This window comes from Physcomitrium patens, chromosome 21 (genome assembly GCF_059467195.1).
Source record: "Physcomitrium patens ecotype Gransden chromosome 21, ASM5946719v1, whole genome shotgun sequence".
Taxonomy (NCBI): Eukaryota; Viridiplantae; Streptophyta; class Bryopsida; order Funariales; family Funariaceae; genus Physcomitrium; species Physcomitrium patens.
This window is the reverse complement of record NC_143430.1, coordinates 12,592,501-12,609,143: the sequence shown is the minus strand read 5'-3', so window position 1 is coordinate 12,609,143 and position 16,643 is coordinate 12,592,501. Positions and strand designations below refer to the sequence as shown.

Sequence of the window (16,643 nt, the reverse complement as noted above, 5' to 3'; positions counted from 1 at the left end):
CCCTTAGGAACGGTCCTCGCCAAATAACCTGCTGTAACAACCGATTCTCGATGTTTCAGATGCAGTCTAGCTCCATGAGATAAAGCAGGCTTCGGGAACCTTCATGTGTCATGAGGAGTACAGAATGTGAACCCTAATGCGATGCAAATCTCTAAAACGGCAAACACAAGCACGAATACTCCTGCAAAGGTTCCGAGAATCGACCATAATAATAATTCTGTGCAGCACCGAGACGTGAGGACGTGATAAATGAGGACCTGCTCCGGAATCGCGTTAAAACTCTGAAGCATCCATTCCCTTCGTCACAACCGTAAACAGTGGATCGTGGGACTTCTTTCTCGTTCATTCTTCAACGATGGTTTCCGTCTGGGACGTTCGTTCGTCGGAACCAGACAACAGATGGTTGAATTCGATGCCGATTGTGTATTTTGGCTTAAATTTTTTATCTTCTTGGTTGTGTAATTTATGTTACAAAATGTTCAATGCACAATTCAATATTATTATGAAGATTTTTTATGAAAACATTATTCTATGAATATTTTTCCTTTCCAACCACAATGTTTGAGAATGTAAAAAATATTTGATTAATTTCAAGTCTAATTTAAATATTTCAACGTCCAACAATTTTTTCCTTCATTAGCTCAGTAGGAACGGTCTGAGAGGAATTTTTCAGAAGTTCAGCAAAAATCATTTTATTTATTTATTTTCAATTTGCCTCAAGAGTTTTCAACATTAACACATCCAGTCTCTATGTTTCAACATGTTCTTAATTTTTCCTTCTTCCTCAGGCTTATTTACATAGCAATTATATAAATGTATATGTGTCACGATTGAGCAACTTGATATGACTATATACTACAAAAACACGAAAAAAGACAATGACCTGTTCAAAGTTCCAGACCTTACTCGTGTCATTAAATGTCATTCTATTTTTTTTTCGGTCATAAGCATCTCAAAATTCTTCAGTGGTATCTCATGACATACTGAAGAGGTAGCACATCACTGAGACGGTTTCATGACAAATTAATCATCCTTTTGAATCTTGCCTATTGATCTAAGTGGGAAATTCTCAAGATCAATCTTCACATTAGACAAACTCCCGAAATAACAAGAAATGAGGCAACAAGTTCGGGATTTATTTACACCTAAATCGTTCTATACAAATGTATCATCTCAATCAGGGAAGCATGAAAATCAACAGCCTACTTTGTGTAACTCTCCAATACAAACCATGTAAGCTGCAGTCCTCATTCCACTTGATAGCATCCCAAACTTTCATTGCCTCATGCGCTCCAGTGTACCACTACGTGAGTGAATTCTTTCACAAAACTCAAGCGATTTGAATCTGTCGCACTTGTGGCTTCGGCTTCTCAACCTTTGGTACTGTCACCGTCAGCACTCCATCCTGCACCTGCGCGTTCACCACGTCCACATTCGCGTTATCCGGGAGCCGGAAACGCCGCAAGAAACTGCCGCTGCTGCGTTCTACACGATGCCAGGTATCACCCCTCTGCACCTCCTCCTTCTTCCTCTCCCCACTGATCTCCAATACCTTCCCATCCAGAACCTGCACGTGCACCTCCTCTTTCCTCAGCCCGGGCAGATCGGCCTTGAAGATATGCGCCTCTGGTGTCTCACGCCAATCAATCTGAGTGCTGGCCATGCTGTGTGCATCTCGTGCAAATTGCAAAGACGGCGCAGATCCTAGCAGAGACTGAAAAGGATCCCATGCGCTGCCGAAATCGAAGGGATCAAACACGCTGTTGCCACGACCACCGAACAACGAAAGCGCCATGCCTACCTCTATTCCGCAAGCACACCGACCTCACTACAAAGCGCGACAAACTCTAATTCAATACCACCAATGTTACCTCTCCAATACAAATGCGAGCCCTATCGATGCAGTCAAGGAAAGTGTGCACAGGTTCTACGTTAGCTCTTACACCTCGGAAAGTACTAATGTGCAATTGCTACGAGTATAGTTGGACGCAACAGAGGCAAGCATGTGTTATGTAGGCAAGACAGAGGCAAGACAGTCATGAAGGAGGAGGAGAATGAGACCGAAGTGTGTAGAACGGCTCTCCGGAACAACGAAGATCGTTGTGGAGGATTCTAGAGTAGACCTCCGAGACTATTCTAGACAGAGAATCTCTGTTCCAGAGACTTCCAAGGGCTGCGCCATCCGTCACGCGAATGGTGATTATGTGGCATGGTTGACGTGGCAGGTTGACGTGGCAATGTGGATAAAGGAACCAACACCTAAAAGCTTTAAGTAGAAGGAAAAAAAACGTCATTATTTGTAGTGTGACTATACTGCATCTACTTTAACAATCATATTGTCCCATTAACTGTTGAAAATCCAATTTTTCACACAATAAACATAAAGTAAAGTAATCCAACATTGTTGGGTTTAGATCTGTTATATGTTTTTATTGTTATTATTGTAAAAGATACCTTATAAACATGTTGAAAAAAAATTAATGAGATTTATGACGTTTTATAATTGTGACCTGTCTGTGGATCCTCGAGTCGTGGAAAAACAAGTGGAGGCTTTTGTAGTGTATATTGAAGGAGACAATTACAATCCACAGAGCAGCACCCGCTTTCCTTGTAATTGACGTTGAGCTTCATGACGTACCAGTAGGCAATAGTAAGGTTTCAATTGGAATCTAGAATGAGGTTTTCAATACGAACGTTGAAATACAGTTGCGTGATTTTGGATCCTAATGACCGTCTTTAAAAGTATGTGAGGTCCACCCTTAGTCGCATTCTTCATACTTTCCTCCCCTAGGTTTCAGTTGGTTCGGGGTCTACCCAACGGCCGTGCTCCTTGATGAGACCAATGAGCTCATTGGTGGCCATTGCCATGGCGATCCCTCTTCTTACCACTTCCTGTAGATGAAAACCACTTGTGTAAATATGAGCTCAAACTAGGTTGGTCGTACTGGCTTTAGCAAGAGTTTCATTTAAAGCGCATGCAGTGAATCGTGGAACAGGAGCAACATACCTTGCCGACATAGAGGTCAATTTTTCCCGGAGCGCCACCCACATACCCAAAGTCAGCATCAGCCATTTCTCCAGGTCCATTCACGATGCAACCCATAATAGCAATCTGCAAAAAGAACAACGTTATGAGTACTAGTTCAGGATTTTAGGACAAAGGCCGGTTCCCAACGCTAAGATTACCATTGATTCAGACCTCACAATCGCAACAATTATCACCCTAAAGAATAAAACCCAAACTCCACAGCCATCAAAATTATAATGTTAAAAATGCTAAAAATTTCATATTCATAAATTTGAAAGAGTCCCCTTGAATTTCACTTACCGATACACCTGGTAAGTGGTCTGTCTTCTCTCTGATTTCTGCGCTGATCTCCTGGAGATCGAAGAGCGTTCTTCCACAAGATGGACAAGACACATATTCCTGGTACAACAGAAAAGCACATCACTAAGGATCTAGCAATGAAACTCTTACTGCAATCTAAAGACGCAGTATCAGGTAAATCCTTCACTCAGAAGACACAAGAACCACTAGCTTCATAAAGTGCGGCTTATAGATTGAGTGCTTAGGTGAACCCAATAATACTGAAATATGGAATACCGAAGACAAGAGCATCAGCGCTTGTCATTCAGGTTAATAACTACTTGAGCAAAAGCTTAGAGAAACTTACTGTCTTTGTATGCCGCATCCGGCATCCCTGAAGCATGCCAAATGATGTGTTTCTTATAAAGTCGAAGTCCTGATCGGCAGCCTCCAACATGATTCCATCCCCAAGACCATCGACAAGCATAGCGCCAGCTTCACTGCCTGCTTTAATAACTAGATCATCTCTGTAGAGCGTACGATTATTTGAGGAGCGGAATTTGCAGATGCAAACCTCAAATATTTATAGCGAATTCTGAAAATGCAATCTAGACCTAAAAAAACGCACTTCTTTTTACTGTTATCCGTCATTAAAAAAGAAGCTTCCAGTAAACCCATGAACGCCCCAGATTTCGATTCCCATTGTTTTCAAAGATCTCTTAGGACACCACTAGCATTTAAGAGTTAATTCTCGCATGTAAAAATCAAATAAGGATTACCTGTGCGTGTTTGCTGGGAATTTAAGATGATGAATAACTGGAAAGTCTAGTTTATTTGTTTGGAGATATTCAAACAATCTGCAAAGATTCACAAAAAAAAGATGCTGAAATACATCTGGCAAATTCACAAGTAATCCAAAACTTATACCGCCATCGTCAAAATACTGGGTGCTGACGGCTCCCCAATTTCAAACTCTAAACAAGTTCCTTGCACAGGTACTTTCGTTTGTACATAAGCACATATCAGAAAACAACCAAATGTGAAGTATCTCATGATTTAACCTGGAGCTGAAACCTACTTTCGAGAGGCATGTACATGGCTAGATTTTTCATCGCCTTCTGGTAGATATTGTAACAACATAATGAGATCCAGATCCTTCAGCATCTCAAGTTTCTCTTCTGGTTCATCTCCACGAAGAGTAACCGCTAAACGAATGCCTGGAAATATAAATGAATGTGTTAGCAAAAAAACATGCAATTTTTGAACTGTGATATTTATTCTTGTCACTGAGCTTGCCATTAATCTCGAGCATTTAACTATAAAGCTGGACAAAAACCTAGTGGCTACCTGTGGGCAGTTCCTTATGGGTTCCAGAAGCGATTTCATCAAGAGTAGCGAGGGCCATTGCATGTGGAAGTGAGTTCACAAGCTGCTCAGCTACAGGAGTCAGCACTCCTATACCAACGTCTGTCAATCTCTTCACTGCAAGTCTCTGCATAAGGGAAAGACCATCGAGCAGATTAAAGGATGTAATATCAAAGAGTTGAATTAGCAACAAATCAGCGTCAATGCCAACATTAACGGTTATTGAGCTGTCTCAACATATGCTGTATAACGATCCTAAATGTAAACTTGCGCCACTAACCGATGCCCTATCTTCAGCAGCTGGCAGCTTATTTAAGAATATGGTATCCACAGTGGCCAAATCCTGCGCCCAAGTGATAAGTAATTTGTTTCAGTATGCATTGCAATTCCAAAAAGAATGTGATACACGAATCTGACAGCCCATAAGCTCTCAACATCAAACTTCAGCCGGTCTATGCTAACATATTATACTGCTTAGATCAAAGAAAACGATCAGAAGTACAACCTCGCTAACTATACGTGACTAGCATTGAACTAGCCCTCTAAACCTCACTAGTTCCTAGTTACTCAAGAATAACGGACAAATCATTCTTGCTGATTATTAATAAATATCACTTATCATTATCACTTTAACTGCAGCTTAACCACTAAAAATGAAAGCAACACACTTAGATAAACAGAAGAGGACGAAGCAATCATTGTATTATGTCTATGGAGCACTGGAAACAACTTGTAAATTCTGGGTGGGGCAAGGGTCACAATATTAGGTTCAATAACCACTTTTTAGTTCTCACTGTAAACACTGACGTAAAGGACGAGATTAACTTAAAGCTTAACTCCACTCGAATGGGAATAGAAAACATAGTCATAGTTGATGGGTAGGCATTTGTTGCATTTCACCTTATAAGGCATACCCATGATCAACTTCGTGGCCAAATTTCTGTACAAAGCCTCAGGATTCTGCATACGGGCAAACAACCGCAAGGGTAAGAACACAAAGATCCATGAGAAAACCATCCACAAAGGATGAGACATACTCAAATTCTAGAAATTTCCATGGTTCTCCACTACCAAGATCAATGTCGGCCTTCAAGTTGGATTGCCCAATGATATCTCTAGAGTAAAAATGATTGACACTCTCACCAACAAACTAGACATTGCAAATCCAAGAAATCAACTTACCTTCAACTGATCAAGCGTGACTGACATCAAAACAGAGCCATCACGGTGCAGAACATTCCTGACGTCTACCAGATCCCCCTGTCCATTATCAGATCATTAACTTGATGTAAAATGAGGTAAAACAGGAAGAGTACTGAGTTACGAATGGAAAGATTTTCACACTCCACTTGTCGTATTTCTTTCTAAGAAAAACAGTAGAAGATTTATAAAAAATAAAATAAAAGAAAGAAATATTTCAAGATAAAATAAAATCTAAACAAAACAAAAAAATGTGCATAAACTGACAAATCATCACATTTTTTAAAAAAATTGAACAAATAAATTATGCAACACCCAAGAGAAACGAGATTCAAAATCGTTTGAGCAAAGCTGATTCGAATTCAATGCCAGGGAGCTGACAAAATTATGCACATCTCGCACACAGCGTCCTCATTAACCGATTACGAATGTTTCTTGCCAACACTAGGAACCAGTCTTTTAAAATTGACCAGCCCTTCACTAACCTCCTTTTGTAATGGAAGTTGGCCAGTACGTCTCTCAAAGTCAAAGTATCGACGGTGGTTCTCTTGAAATTCAGGCTGAACAATACGACAGTGTAAATAAAATCAGGCAAATACATTCCCCGGCCAAGAAATTTTTGATTTTCTTGTACATAACACTACTTTAAATTAAAATATTGAGGTTACCTTGCAAAAAGATCACGATTCAATTCTCATGAACTAACATGACTTAAGCAAAGGAATGCAGAATGAAATGACTGAGATAGCCCCGAGAGAAATCGGGCTCGCCAATCAGTCCAAATCTTCGAGCGCATCTGAAGGTAATGTCACATTGACCCACCAGCCCTTTCTGTTTTGCTGAGATCTTCATGCCAAGATTTGCAAGTTTTGAGCAAGGATCGATCTCCTCTTCTGGAGCTTCCGTTAATGAAACGCGAATAGTGTCACCAAGACCGTCCTGCAAAAACCCATATGCCAGCAAAAGCCGCACCTTCAAAAGATTGCTGAGAACCAGCTGAGAGAAGCTTGAAAAATCATGTTGATTGCAGCGAGCAAAAGCGATGGGTGGTCATTAGGTTAAAGCTGCAGAATATTAAAATGGCAAGCAGGAATGTAACCCCAAAAATGAGAGTTGAACCTGGAGTAAAGCACCAATACCGATTGCTGACTTCATACGACCATCTTCCCCTTCTCCAGCCTCAGTGACACCAAGGTGCAATGGGTAGTCCCAGTCGTTCACATACATCTCAAATACTAGAAGCCGATATGCTTGAACCATTACGACCGAATTGCTTGCTTTCATTGAAAACACGAAGTTGTGGAAGTCATTTTTGCGGCAAATTCGTGCAAACTGAAAGGCAGACTCTACCTGTCAAAGCCAAACTTGGGGAATCAATAAGAATGAATTCAGCTGATAGCAGCGTTGCAAACGAGGAAGCACAGATGATTTCTGAGATCAAGGATGATTTGTATCTCGATAACCTCAATTTTACCAAAAGAAAGTTCTAAATTTCCAGACCTCTCATATTCACTGTCCTCGCTGCATAAGTAAATATTGACCGGAATCTATTTAATAGGCCAACGGATCTAACCATGCCTCTTGGTGAGTCGCCGTGATAGCTCATGATGCGATCGGACAGACTCCCGTGGTTTGTGCCTATGCGCATAGCCCTTCCATACTTCTTGCATTTTTCTACTAGAGGTGTAAACACCTGATGCACATGACCACATAAAAAGGTAATTAGCAGCCACCACAGCTTTCAAACATCAAGTACACTTTCCAACGAAAGGAGCATCGCGTTTTGGTCACCACAGAGACTTCATTCTAACATACCTCTTCAATGTGTCGAAGTTCTTCAGCGTAGTCAGCATCTGTGTATACCAACTTCTCGAACTGGGCACGCCGATCGGCTGCAAGACACAAAAAAATTGTATTAGGAGCGAAGGGAGGACACTGCGTCTTTAAGATCGTGACAAGCTCTCCATCCTGATTTTAAGTAGTTTTATGACCTCAAGAAGACTTTGCTTGTCGAGCCTTCAACCATTCATTTTTACTCAGAAATGTGTTGTATGTCTCAAGAGAATTTACCAAAACCGACAGAAAATGCACTAGTTGAGAAAATGATAGATCGATTCACAACCAAATGCACATACCAAAGTTGCCAGGGTTGATACGAATCTTGTCGAAGAATTCGGCAACTTTCATCGCAATTGGAGGTGCAAAATGAATATCTGCAACCAGAGGTATATTGTACCTGCAAGCCTCAATGTGTTTATTGCCAAGTTAGAAAGTAGATGTGTTGGTTCAATGCATATCTGTGGAACATTCATCATAATGAGCTCCGACAGTTGCCACCAACCAGTTCACTGCAGCGGCATCAATAAAAGTAACACTATGGATACACAAAGAAAAGCTTGCCGAAGACTTGACGACCCAGGCTAATGTAGAAGGCAGCACCCTTTCTGCACAAGAGTGTTCTTGATACTATAGCAAGCATCAGCCTCCTTTTTCCCTTGGACCGTAATCCGCACAATGTCACATCCTTTGTCTGCAATTCTCATCACCTAAGCTCATGGAAAAATGCATTTTCCAGTTAATTCATATCATTTAACTAGGAAAACAGACGAGTTTTACCAAACATATAATTTAAGAATGGCTCAAAAGTAGACAGATGAATAAGCACCTGCTCCACAGTCCTCTGGACATCCTTTGTGTCCGTGGTCGTCATTGTTTGCACTCTAATCGGATGCTCACTGCCCACAGTCACTCCACCAACGTTCACCGTCCTTGTCTTCCTTCTAATAGGCTTGTAAATTGATTCACAGTACTTTTTCCGAGGAACTGCTCACACAGGAGACAATTTCATCGCAAGTGTTAGCAAACTGAAAGAAGAATAACTATGTAAAAAAATCCAGTTGGAATCTCCTCAACCATTTACCCATAAGTCAAAATAACAACAGTTAAAATTTTATATTACTAAATTCTCATTCTATTTAATTTATAGATTTTATTTTATTTTGAATTACAAAAAATACTTTTAATACCCTCGGAGTTTCCTCTATGTATTAATATTATTAGAAAGTACTGTAACTGTTTCCGGACAATGATAGATGCATGCTCTGAAATATTGGACTCCAATCGGAGTCCAATATTTCTTGGTCTCTATACCTCCACTAAGTCTGCGATCAGGATCCCAAAAATCGTGGAGATGCTCAATGCTCTCGGTCTAATTTAATCAAGGTTGACGCCCAAACCGTCGAGATAAGCAAGCTGTCCAAGCTGAGCACTAGAATTGCTTTTCTATCAAATTCGAGTGAAACGATGAAACTCAAAGATAAATTCACCATTACTGAACCCAATGCTGCACCAGGCAGCAGTCGTCATCGAAATTGTGCAGCATGCACTGCTCCCACTGTGGAGTCGTTAACATCCCGAGTTCTCTAACTGAAAATTTTGAAAACCTTGGAGAAATTAATGAATAAAAGATAGTTATCAATTCTTGTTCTTAGTTCGTTCACATTTAAAGAAATGTAATCATTCCCCGCCGTCGAACAGAGAGCAGAAAAGGAGACGCTGGTTTCTCAAAGCGCGAGATGAACACTATCAGCTAAGTCGAGAAACATGAAAACCAAATGAAATTAATCCACACATAAATCACTCAACAATTTATGCAAAGAAAAGACGATGTGCGTGAAAATAACTGATCATATTCATCACCTAAAAGCTGGCTCCCCTCAGATGCGGGCTTCATCTCGACCAATTCGGGTGCCATACCGCGAACGCCAGCGATTAGCACCCTCTGCCCCTGGGATGACCTCTGCACACTCTCCTTGACCTTTAATTCTAACACCATAGATTGCTGCAAACTCCCCGGGATCGAATTCAACTTCTTCAAGCTCGAAACCGAGCTCGCGATGCTAGCAGACATCACGGCATTCGTCGCAGCCATGGCTACAAGACTCTAAAACCCACTCAGACCTCAATCAACTTGATACCACCTCTGAGCTCCCTTTCTCTCTCCCTGCCTCCCTCCTTCTCTCCTTCAACACGACCTCACCACCAAAATACACTCCTCCTCTAACAATCGATCGCTTACAAAATTATAAATAAAAAAGTAACAACTAGTGAAAAATCTCAACACTATACAAGAAAAACCAGCACACCACGCCGTATTAAAGCGCGGGGGGGGGGGGGGGATGTGTTTGCAAGACTCCAGACGAGAAGACAATGTCATAAAAATAAAATCGCAACGCAACTACAGAATAAGTTTTCCCGACGGAAGTTTTTAGACACTCGCGACCCTCCTGAAACGACAACCGAGGCCGTGACCGATTGAAGCCAGGCATTGACTTCGCCTCAAACGGAACCCCGCAGAACGGAAAATGGCTTCAGCTGAGGCGGCTCCGCTTAGCTCGCATGCTTTGGCTGAGATCGCGAGGCAAGGACAGAGTCCCGGCAAAGCAGGCGGTCATGGGGTGCGACCCCGACCGCCGTAATTCCGTCCACGTCATTCCATGCATTGTGCGATGCAACTCCAGGCATGGCATCGTTAAATTGCCAACGTTGAATCGCTTTACAAAACTAAAATAAAAGTATAAGTCTTAGCATTTGAACTCACTTCAAAAGCCCATCGTGCTTCGAAATTGGACTTCAAAATCTTTTTCCTAGAACACTGGATTTGATTGCACAGACGTTCACGAGCCAGATTCGACCGAACCTGACCTAGCCCCCGGTTATGTATCTGAAGATAGGTTATGATGGTTTCGGATACTCCGCCAGATATCCGAAACCGTGTTAGCTACTAAAAAATTCTCAAAAAAATTTGGAGATTTCTTTTCTAGGCCGAATCTGACCCTGGGATGGGGTGAGATACAGAGCTGGTTGATCAAAAGAGTATCCATAGAAGAAAATTGTTTATTTACTTCCTGAGAAGAAACTCTGAATTGACCTGGCCAAACAAAGGAAAAAAGAACGAATTGTCCCGTCTCTTTGTCTGCATTTTCTTCGAAATCATTTTCAGAGTCTCACATCCGCTACAGTTAAGACTGCATCGTACAACAATCAGTACTCTACTACAATTCTCGTTCAGGAAACAAGCACTCAAAGACAAATGTTGAGGCGAAGTGACGAATCTGCCATTAATGGTTTAAGGAAACTCACTAAAACGAGTGGGACCTACATCACAGCATGGATAAATCCAAACAGGCAAGACTCGAATCAGGCCTTGGTAACTAAAGTTCAAGTGTTAAGGATACTTTCGTAGTTACGCACCATGTCATCTAAAGCTTGCGCCATTTCGAAGACAGTAAACGGTTGTGCTAACTTTCTTACATCGCTTTACCATCTTATTGAGCCAATCAGCATTGGTGTCAAAATAGTCTGCAATAGCTCCAAAGCTTCAAGGTTTCTCGCTGAATGTGCCGTCGCCATTCTCCTTAACAATAGATGCGTTTCCAACTTCATGCAAATATAGAATAGTGACACCTGTGAGAATACTATGACTTACAATTACTTCATATAGCGCCACTTGACAATTTTAGGGATCTTTGGAAACACAGGATGATAAATCCTCTGATCATTCTGGAACTGCACCTTTTGTTTTGAAGATATTTTCCCCTATACACTTCCCCCGCAATTATTTTTTTCATTTCCCGGCTATTATATGTGTAGTTAACCAAGATCAAAGCAAGAAATTAAATGGAGCGGTGAAAAATGATAACATTTTACTTGGTCCAGCTATAAAACCATTAAATATTGGTACTCTCGTCATCATTTCTGCAACTTTAAGCTAAGCTTGATTAACAACTTTTCTAGGAAGAAGGGAACCTTAAATCAAATCAGAATGTCACAATTGAACTTTCAGATCTCCGGAAACTATCAGTGGATGTTACCACCAGACGTTCATGACAAAGAGTTTGCGTAGTCGCAGGGACACGAACTTCAAGGTTCGAAAAATTGAGGCGAGATTTCGGGCCGATGTCGAACAATTTTAGACTCGTCTGATTCTGTTGGGTTTGTTAAGGAGAATATCACGCAGGGGAGAACTCGACAAATCAATAAAGGATCCTAGGTCAAACACGAAGTGGAGAACTGCATCGCAATTGCATGAAGAGGTCGCGAAAGAGGTTATAAATACTCTCGCTCTTGAACAATAGGCATATTAAACATTCTTGACCCTGTGGAAACTTGTAAAGATTCATCAAACTCATAGCATGACAACTGCAAAAATAAAAAAAAGGGCAAAGTATTCCCAACATTGAATTCATTACGATAATTAAGCTCGAAAGTGGCCTCGGAAACTTTCGCAAACGCACAGTGACCCCGTCCAGTATCACTCCTAAGCATCGACACAGTAATTATGCTTCTTTTCATTGTGCATCGCATTCTCTACCTCTTCTAGTTTCGAATCAGCCACTTCTCCATTCTCACCCTCAGCCAGCTTCGTACCTAGCTTTTGCTTAACAGATGCCCACCCCTCTCACAATACCTGTGAATCGAGTCACTGAAATAGCGCACCACGCCATCCTCCAACCAGTCGGTCGTCGAGTGCACGTCTCCAACAGTCCTAGTGGCCATAGACCCTAACATTTTGAGGGAACCGCTTCTGCCGAGGAGTAGGCACCTGGTCCCGCGCAGATACATTCCATGCAGCACAAATGGACGAACATACAGACGCGATTACTGAAATGGGTCTAAACCTCACGACGCTTTTCTCCTTTATCCTCGCCACCTTTTCAATACACTCCATCGCCAGGCCTTCACTCTTCGCTTCAAATTGGCAAAAACTCCAAGACTCCTCCAACAGCCTACGCACAGCTAAACCTCTGTTCAAGACGGCTCCCGGTATCCAGGACTCCGTAATTGTCATTGTCAGACCCAGGACAAAATCTCCCAAAATCCTCAATAAGAACCACTCGACGAAACTGTGCTGAATCTTCGAAAGATGATGTAAGAATGTTGCAGTAAACTACCCAAATGGCATGAATATAAGCTTTACTTCTCGTGCACGAACTTGGAACCGACATGTCACAAATTGTGGTTCGGAAGATTGCTAATTAGCTGAAGAATAGGAGTAGAAGTAGAAGTGCAAGGTAAGTGAAACTTCTACTTCCTGGCTCCAAGCTTTAGATCGGAGCTATTGAAGCAGAAAATAGACAGAGGCCTTATAGGTTGGGAAAGTAAAAGACAATTTCACGTAATGAGCGAGATAAACATTTCTTTCAAAATATTTCAGAACTTCTGCCTCTTAATTACCGTTAACATGTAGAAATCAATTGATATTATTGGTTGTAACTATGATATCCAAATTGAGTCATTGATAAGATCAGCAACTTTTCTCTTCATACTTCATTATCCCTGCCCTCACAAACGAAGATGGGATACAATACAGCACTAACGCGTAGTTAAAGTTCCACAAATCCTGTCCATCCTTGAGGCAAAGATTGAAGAAAGAAAATAAGAAGGAAAAAGGAGGAAAAAAATGGCAAATGTTCGTTCACAAACTATGCTACCAATTACTCTCTAAACTAGCAAGCACACACCATAAATAAATCACGTCTGAGTTTTCAGCTTGTATTATTGCAAAGCGCCACTGGACATCCTTATTCTTCAAAATAATTTAGCCACCATTGACGTGAAGTATCCCCTCACATATGCAAAGGCTGCTTTAAGGGCATCTCTGCAAGAACCAAACGGTTTCAGAATTTGACCTCTGAACCTAGCAGCAGACGAGCAATAACCATGACCCTAATTTCATGGCGACCACTGCTTTACTATATTACTACATGGAACCAAGAGATTCTCAGACAATACTGAGGAAGATGGTGGCACGTACATGGCTGTGCAAGGGGAGCGACCACCATTCACATAGAAGACATAGAGAAAAGCATCGTGGTTTTGTCCTTCAATGGTATAGAAGTTGTGGAGCCTGCGCAAGCACTGAAACATGTTCTTCTGGTAGAACATAATAGCAGGACGATTATAAGCTATAACATGCAGATAAAGAGCTCTACATGACGACATCTGGTTCGCATACTCTATCACCTCCCAGAGCAACGCCGATGCTGCAACCCACGACAAGTACGGCTAAAATCAGCACCCATGTCAATCACAAAGATTTCACAATTTTGAAGAATACCAGGCACAAACATGACAATAGTAGTTGCATCCTAGTGAAGACCGGACAACATACTCTGAGAGCTACAGACAAGTTGACTCAAAAGTATTGCCATGAAGATCAATATAAGATTCCTTTCCAAGTGGTCAGAATAATACCAATGCCAGAGTTTCTGTACGGCTGAATGACACCTAACGTCAAGATGTAGATAAGAGATCTCTCTGTTTTGGAAATCTCATAACCTAACATGTCCAATTCCTGCAGAAAATGGCCCCACATAAGAACGTTCACAATCAGCTTCACAAACAACCACTTTAACCTAACAATGTGCAGGAAAGGTATTTCGGCTAACGCACATGAGCTCTCGAATTGAGAGCATATATCCATGGTGAGCTTCACATAGATACTGAGAAAATGTGTACTATAGCAAAGCCTTTGTTTGAGGTCTGAGCACCCACCTCGCCCTCCGAAGCGGCAATAACTCGCGCTGTGACAAATCCAATAATTTCGTCACAGTGTGAGTCAGACCTACTTCTGTCCACAGCTGCCCATGATATAATTCCTCGCCCGTGAACAACGTTAATGAAGAACTCAGTTTCATATCTGCACAACCAAACCTTTATCACGATTAGGCCTAAAGTCACCTACATGTACCAAGTCGTAAAGACACAACAGTACACTAGTACAAAATCTCTCTCGAAACCGCGCAACTTTCTTAAGATGCTTCATATCAGAGGAGCGTAAATTCGACCGACCGAGAGTAGAAGAGGCGAGGACCTAAATCGTTTCTTACTTTTAATTTGTTCCACCATGACTAAGACAAATTATAGCAATTTGGTATGGAAGTGGGCCTATTTATACAAGGCAAGGAACGCGGTAGCGACAAATTTGTAACTTCTTGGCTGATAAAATAATTAAAACCTTACCAGAGTAAGACCAGTAAGATGTATGAACCAGAAAATCTATTCAGAAAATCTTGAAATTAATCTATGTTACAAAAAAACTAAAAAAAAAAAAAAAAAAAAAAAAAAAAGGATCATTGTGCATACTTGATAGGAAATAGCGCTTCATGCATCTCCTGCAATACTGATAGATCTGATGGACGTATTTTTCGATATAAAACGTTAGAGCAATGATTTACAACAGGCACTCTGGGTAGCACACTTGGTGCCACAGTAGTTGGCAGAAACCCCGATGTGGCACCTGGCATAGACACGGTTTTATGCCCATAGTTGTGGCCATTGCCGCTCTGGGGCAGCAGCTGTGAATGCAAGTCATAAAAGGGATGAAGCTTGTGTTGCTGTCCAACCAGACACCCCAAAGCACAAAATTTAAAACCAAACCGCAATTGCAAACAGAATGTAACCTGGATTTATGAAAATAGCGATAAATATTGAGCGCCCCTCTCAAAACGCGCACTCTCTTTCACACACACACCACAAATATGTTCCCTGAGGAAGATTAATATTCTTCATTATGCGTAACATTCACACATCACGACTTCCCAGTGTCTCAATCAGAAACAGAAACCCAGTCATCATATCTTTGCCCAACCAGCTGCGGCAAAGTTCACCTAATGGGCTTTGCATTCGCAATTTCACAATACCTACACGCATTCAGTCAAAAAGTCGCACAGGAAGGTGCGCGAAACAGCGATGTCAATACAGACCACAGTAAACCAACCCTAAACATAGAAACCTCCCCAACCTAACACTGGCGCTACTACCATTTCCACCACCACATCCCTTCCCATATTCCTCAACAAGGGCTCCCCCTCCAATTCAAAATCTTCTACAAAGATCAACCACTACAAACATCAAGGTCTTATCCTCACCACGCCCCATCCGTGACAAACTTCGAACCCGCAGGTGCTACAGCACACCAGTCACCAAAGTAAAAGCACACACACACCTGGTGAGCCCCATCCATGACGATCCATCAAAGTGTCATGCCAGAAGAACCACTATCACCATCACCACCACCGCCACATGAAGAAGCCTTCCCCAACAGTCCAGACCCAGACTCCAGAGCCAGCAGCAACACTTCCACCACCCGCAAGCCCAGACCAGGAGCTTCCGCGCTTCCGTAGAAACATATGGTACCCAACAAAGTGAAAAACCAAACCCAAACGCACCGCACCGCACCTAGACACACTGGTGACCTAAAACGCCTCGCACTCTAAATTTAATACGAAGGAAACGTCCGTGACGCCGTGATGACCAGCCCCGCTACCCATGAAACTGAGTGCGCGACGACGGTCCGTCTCAAATCCCCCACAGCACACTCATAATTCCCACCATTCTCTCACAACGACACAGCTGCAATCTGCGCAGCTCATAGAATGTATCTCAAATGCGCCACTGTTGGGCTTCGTTACACACCGCTACTCCACATTATCGACCCCGTTTTGGTGCGATGATCGGGCATCGAGGCATGTCCTCGCGGCCATAGCCCGTCGAGAGAGTTTCGAGTCGCACATTCTGAAGCCTAATGCACGATAGAGGGGGGGGGGTGGGGGAGAGAGGTTCGGGTTCACACCGCAGCGACGTAGTGCGGGGTTTCGTCATCCGATTCCACGTGGGGAAAAGGGATTCGAATTGGATCGCTTTCACACCGCACAAGAGAGAGTGTTCACAAGGGGGATATTATTGGATTCTAAGTCCTTTTTTCTCA

The 16,643-nt window shown here is 42.1% G+C and overlaps 3 protein-coding genes and 1 long non-coding RNA gene across 6 annotated transcripts; all 4 read right to left on the bottom strand.

Moving 5' to 3' along the window:
- Window positions 1–1,115: 1,115 nt before the first annotated feature.
- Window positions 1,116–2,098, bottom strand: LOC112274521 (18.5 kDa class I heat shock protein). The gene has a single exon (XM_024504137.2). The coding sequence runs from the start codon at window positions 1,793–1,795 to the stop codon at window positions 1,331–1,333; it is 465 nt and encodes a 154-aa protein (XP_024359905.1). The 5' UTR covers window positions 1,796–2,098; the 3' UTR covers window positions 1,116–1,330.
- Window positions 2,099–2,529: 431 nt separating this feature from the next.
- LOC112274517 (4-hydroxy-3-methylbut-2-en-1-yl diphosphate synthase (ferredoxin), chloroplastic) lies at window positions 2,530–9,941 on the bottom strand. Of its 2 annotated transcripts, none has more exons than XM_024504130.3 (19): window positions 9,572–9,941; window positions 8,538–8,695; window positions 8,312–8,418; window positions 8,008–8,108; window positions 7,688–7,764; window positions 7,446–7,565; window positions 6,992–7,222; window positions 6,695–6,811; window positions 6,358–6,432; window positions 5,855–5,932; window positions 5,573–5,632; window positions 4,953–5,015; window positions 4,655–4,799; window positions 4,386–4,524; window positions 4,087–4,164; window positions 3,675–3,834; window positions 3,329–3,427; window positions 3,008–3,112; window positions 2,530–2,892 (listed from the first exon to the last, which is right to left on the bottom strand). In XM_024504130.3, the coding sequence occupies exons 1-19, from the start codon at window positions 9,801–9,803 to the stop codon at window positions 2,788–2,790; spliced, it is 2,250 nt and encodes a 749-aa protein (XP_024359898.1). In that variant the 5' UTR covers window positions 9,804–9,941; the 3' UTR covers window positions 2,530–2,787. The 2 variants fall into 2 exon arrangements, with proteins under 2 accessions (XP_024359898.1, XP_073385753.1); XM_073529652.2 differs by lacking the exon at window positions 9,572–9,941 and adding an exon at window positions 9,023–9,149.
- Window positions 9,942–10,747: 806 nt separating this feature from the next.
- LOC149986767 (uncharacterized) lies at window positions 10,748–11,218 on the bottom strand. Its single transcript, XR_016499806.1, has 2 exons — window positions 11,110–11,218; window positions 10,748–10,986 (listed from the first exon to the last, which is right to left on the bottom strand). It is a non-coding gene; the product is annotated as an uncharacterized LOC149986767 (long non-coding RNA).
- Window positions 11,219–13,104: 1,886 nt separating this feature from the next.
- LOC112274519 (histone acetyltransferase MCC1) lies at window positions 13,105–16,420 on the bottom strand. Of its 2 annotated transcripts, none has more exons than XM_024504133.3 (6): window positions 15,882–16,420; window positions 15,020–15,270; window positions 14,429–14,573; window positions 14,129–14,228; window positions 13,689–13,917; window positions 13,105–13,532 (listed from the first exon to the last, which is right to left on the bottom strand). In XM_024504133.3, the coding sequence occupies exons 1-6, from the start codon at window positions 15,897–15,899 to the stop codon at window positions 13,463–13,465; spliced, it is 813 nt and encodes a 270-aa protein (XP_024359901.1). In that variant the 5' UTR covers window positions 15,900–16,420; the 3' UTR covers window positions 13,105–13,462. The 2 variants fall into 2 exon arrangements, with proteins under 2 accessions (XP_024359901.1, XP_024359903.1); XM_024504135.3 differs by having other exon boundaries at window positions 16,352–16,420.
- Window positions 16,421–16,643: the final 223 nt, after the last annotated feature.

Excerpts from the sequence above, each read along its gene's own strand:
- LOC112274521 (XM_024504137.2), bottom strand. The coding sequence starts at position 1,795 with ATGGCGCTTTCGTTGTTCGGTGGTCGTGGCAACAGCGTGTTTGATCCC.
- LOC112274519 (XM_024504133.3), bottom strand. Across the intron at positions 13,918-14,128 it reads GTACAGAAACTCTGGCATTG|CATCGGCGTTGCTCTGGGAG; the intron begins GTATTATTCTGA and ends CGTGGGTTGCAG. Across the intron at positions 13,533-13,688 it reads CGCTCCCCTTGCACAGCCAT|AGATGCCCTTAAAGCAGCCT; the intron begins GTACGTGCCACC and ends TGGTTCTTGCAG.
- LOC112274517 (XM_024504130.3), bottom strand. The coding sequence starts at position 9,803 with ATGGCTGCGACGAATGCCGTGATGTCTGCTAGCATCGCGAGCTCGGTT. Across the intron at positions 8,696-9,571 it reads TGAGGGGAGCCAGCTTTTAG|TTCCTCGGAAAAAGTACTGT; the intron begins GTGATGAATATG and ends CTGTGTGAGCAG. Across the intron at positions 5,633-5,854 it reads TCACGCTTGATCAGTTGAAG|AATCCTGAGGCTTTGTACAG; the intron begins GTAAGTTGATTT and ends GCCCGTATGCAG.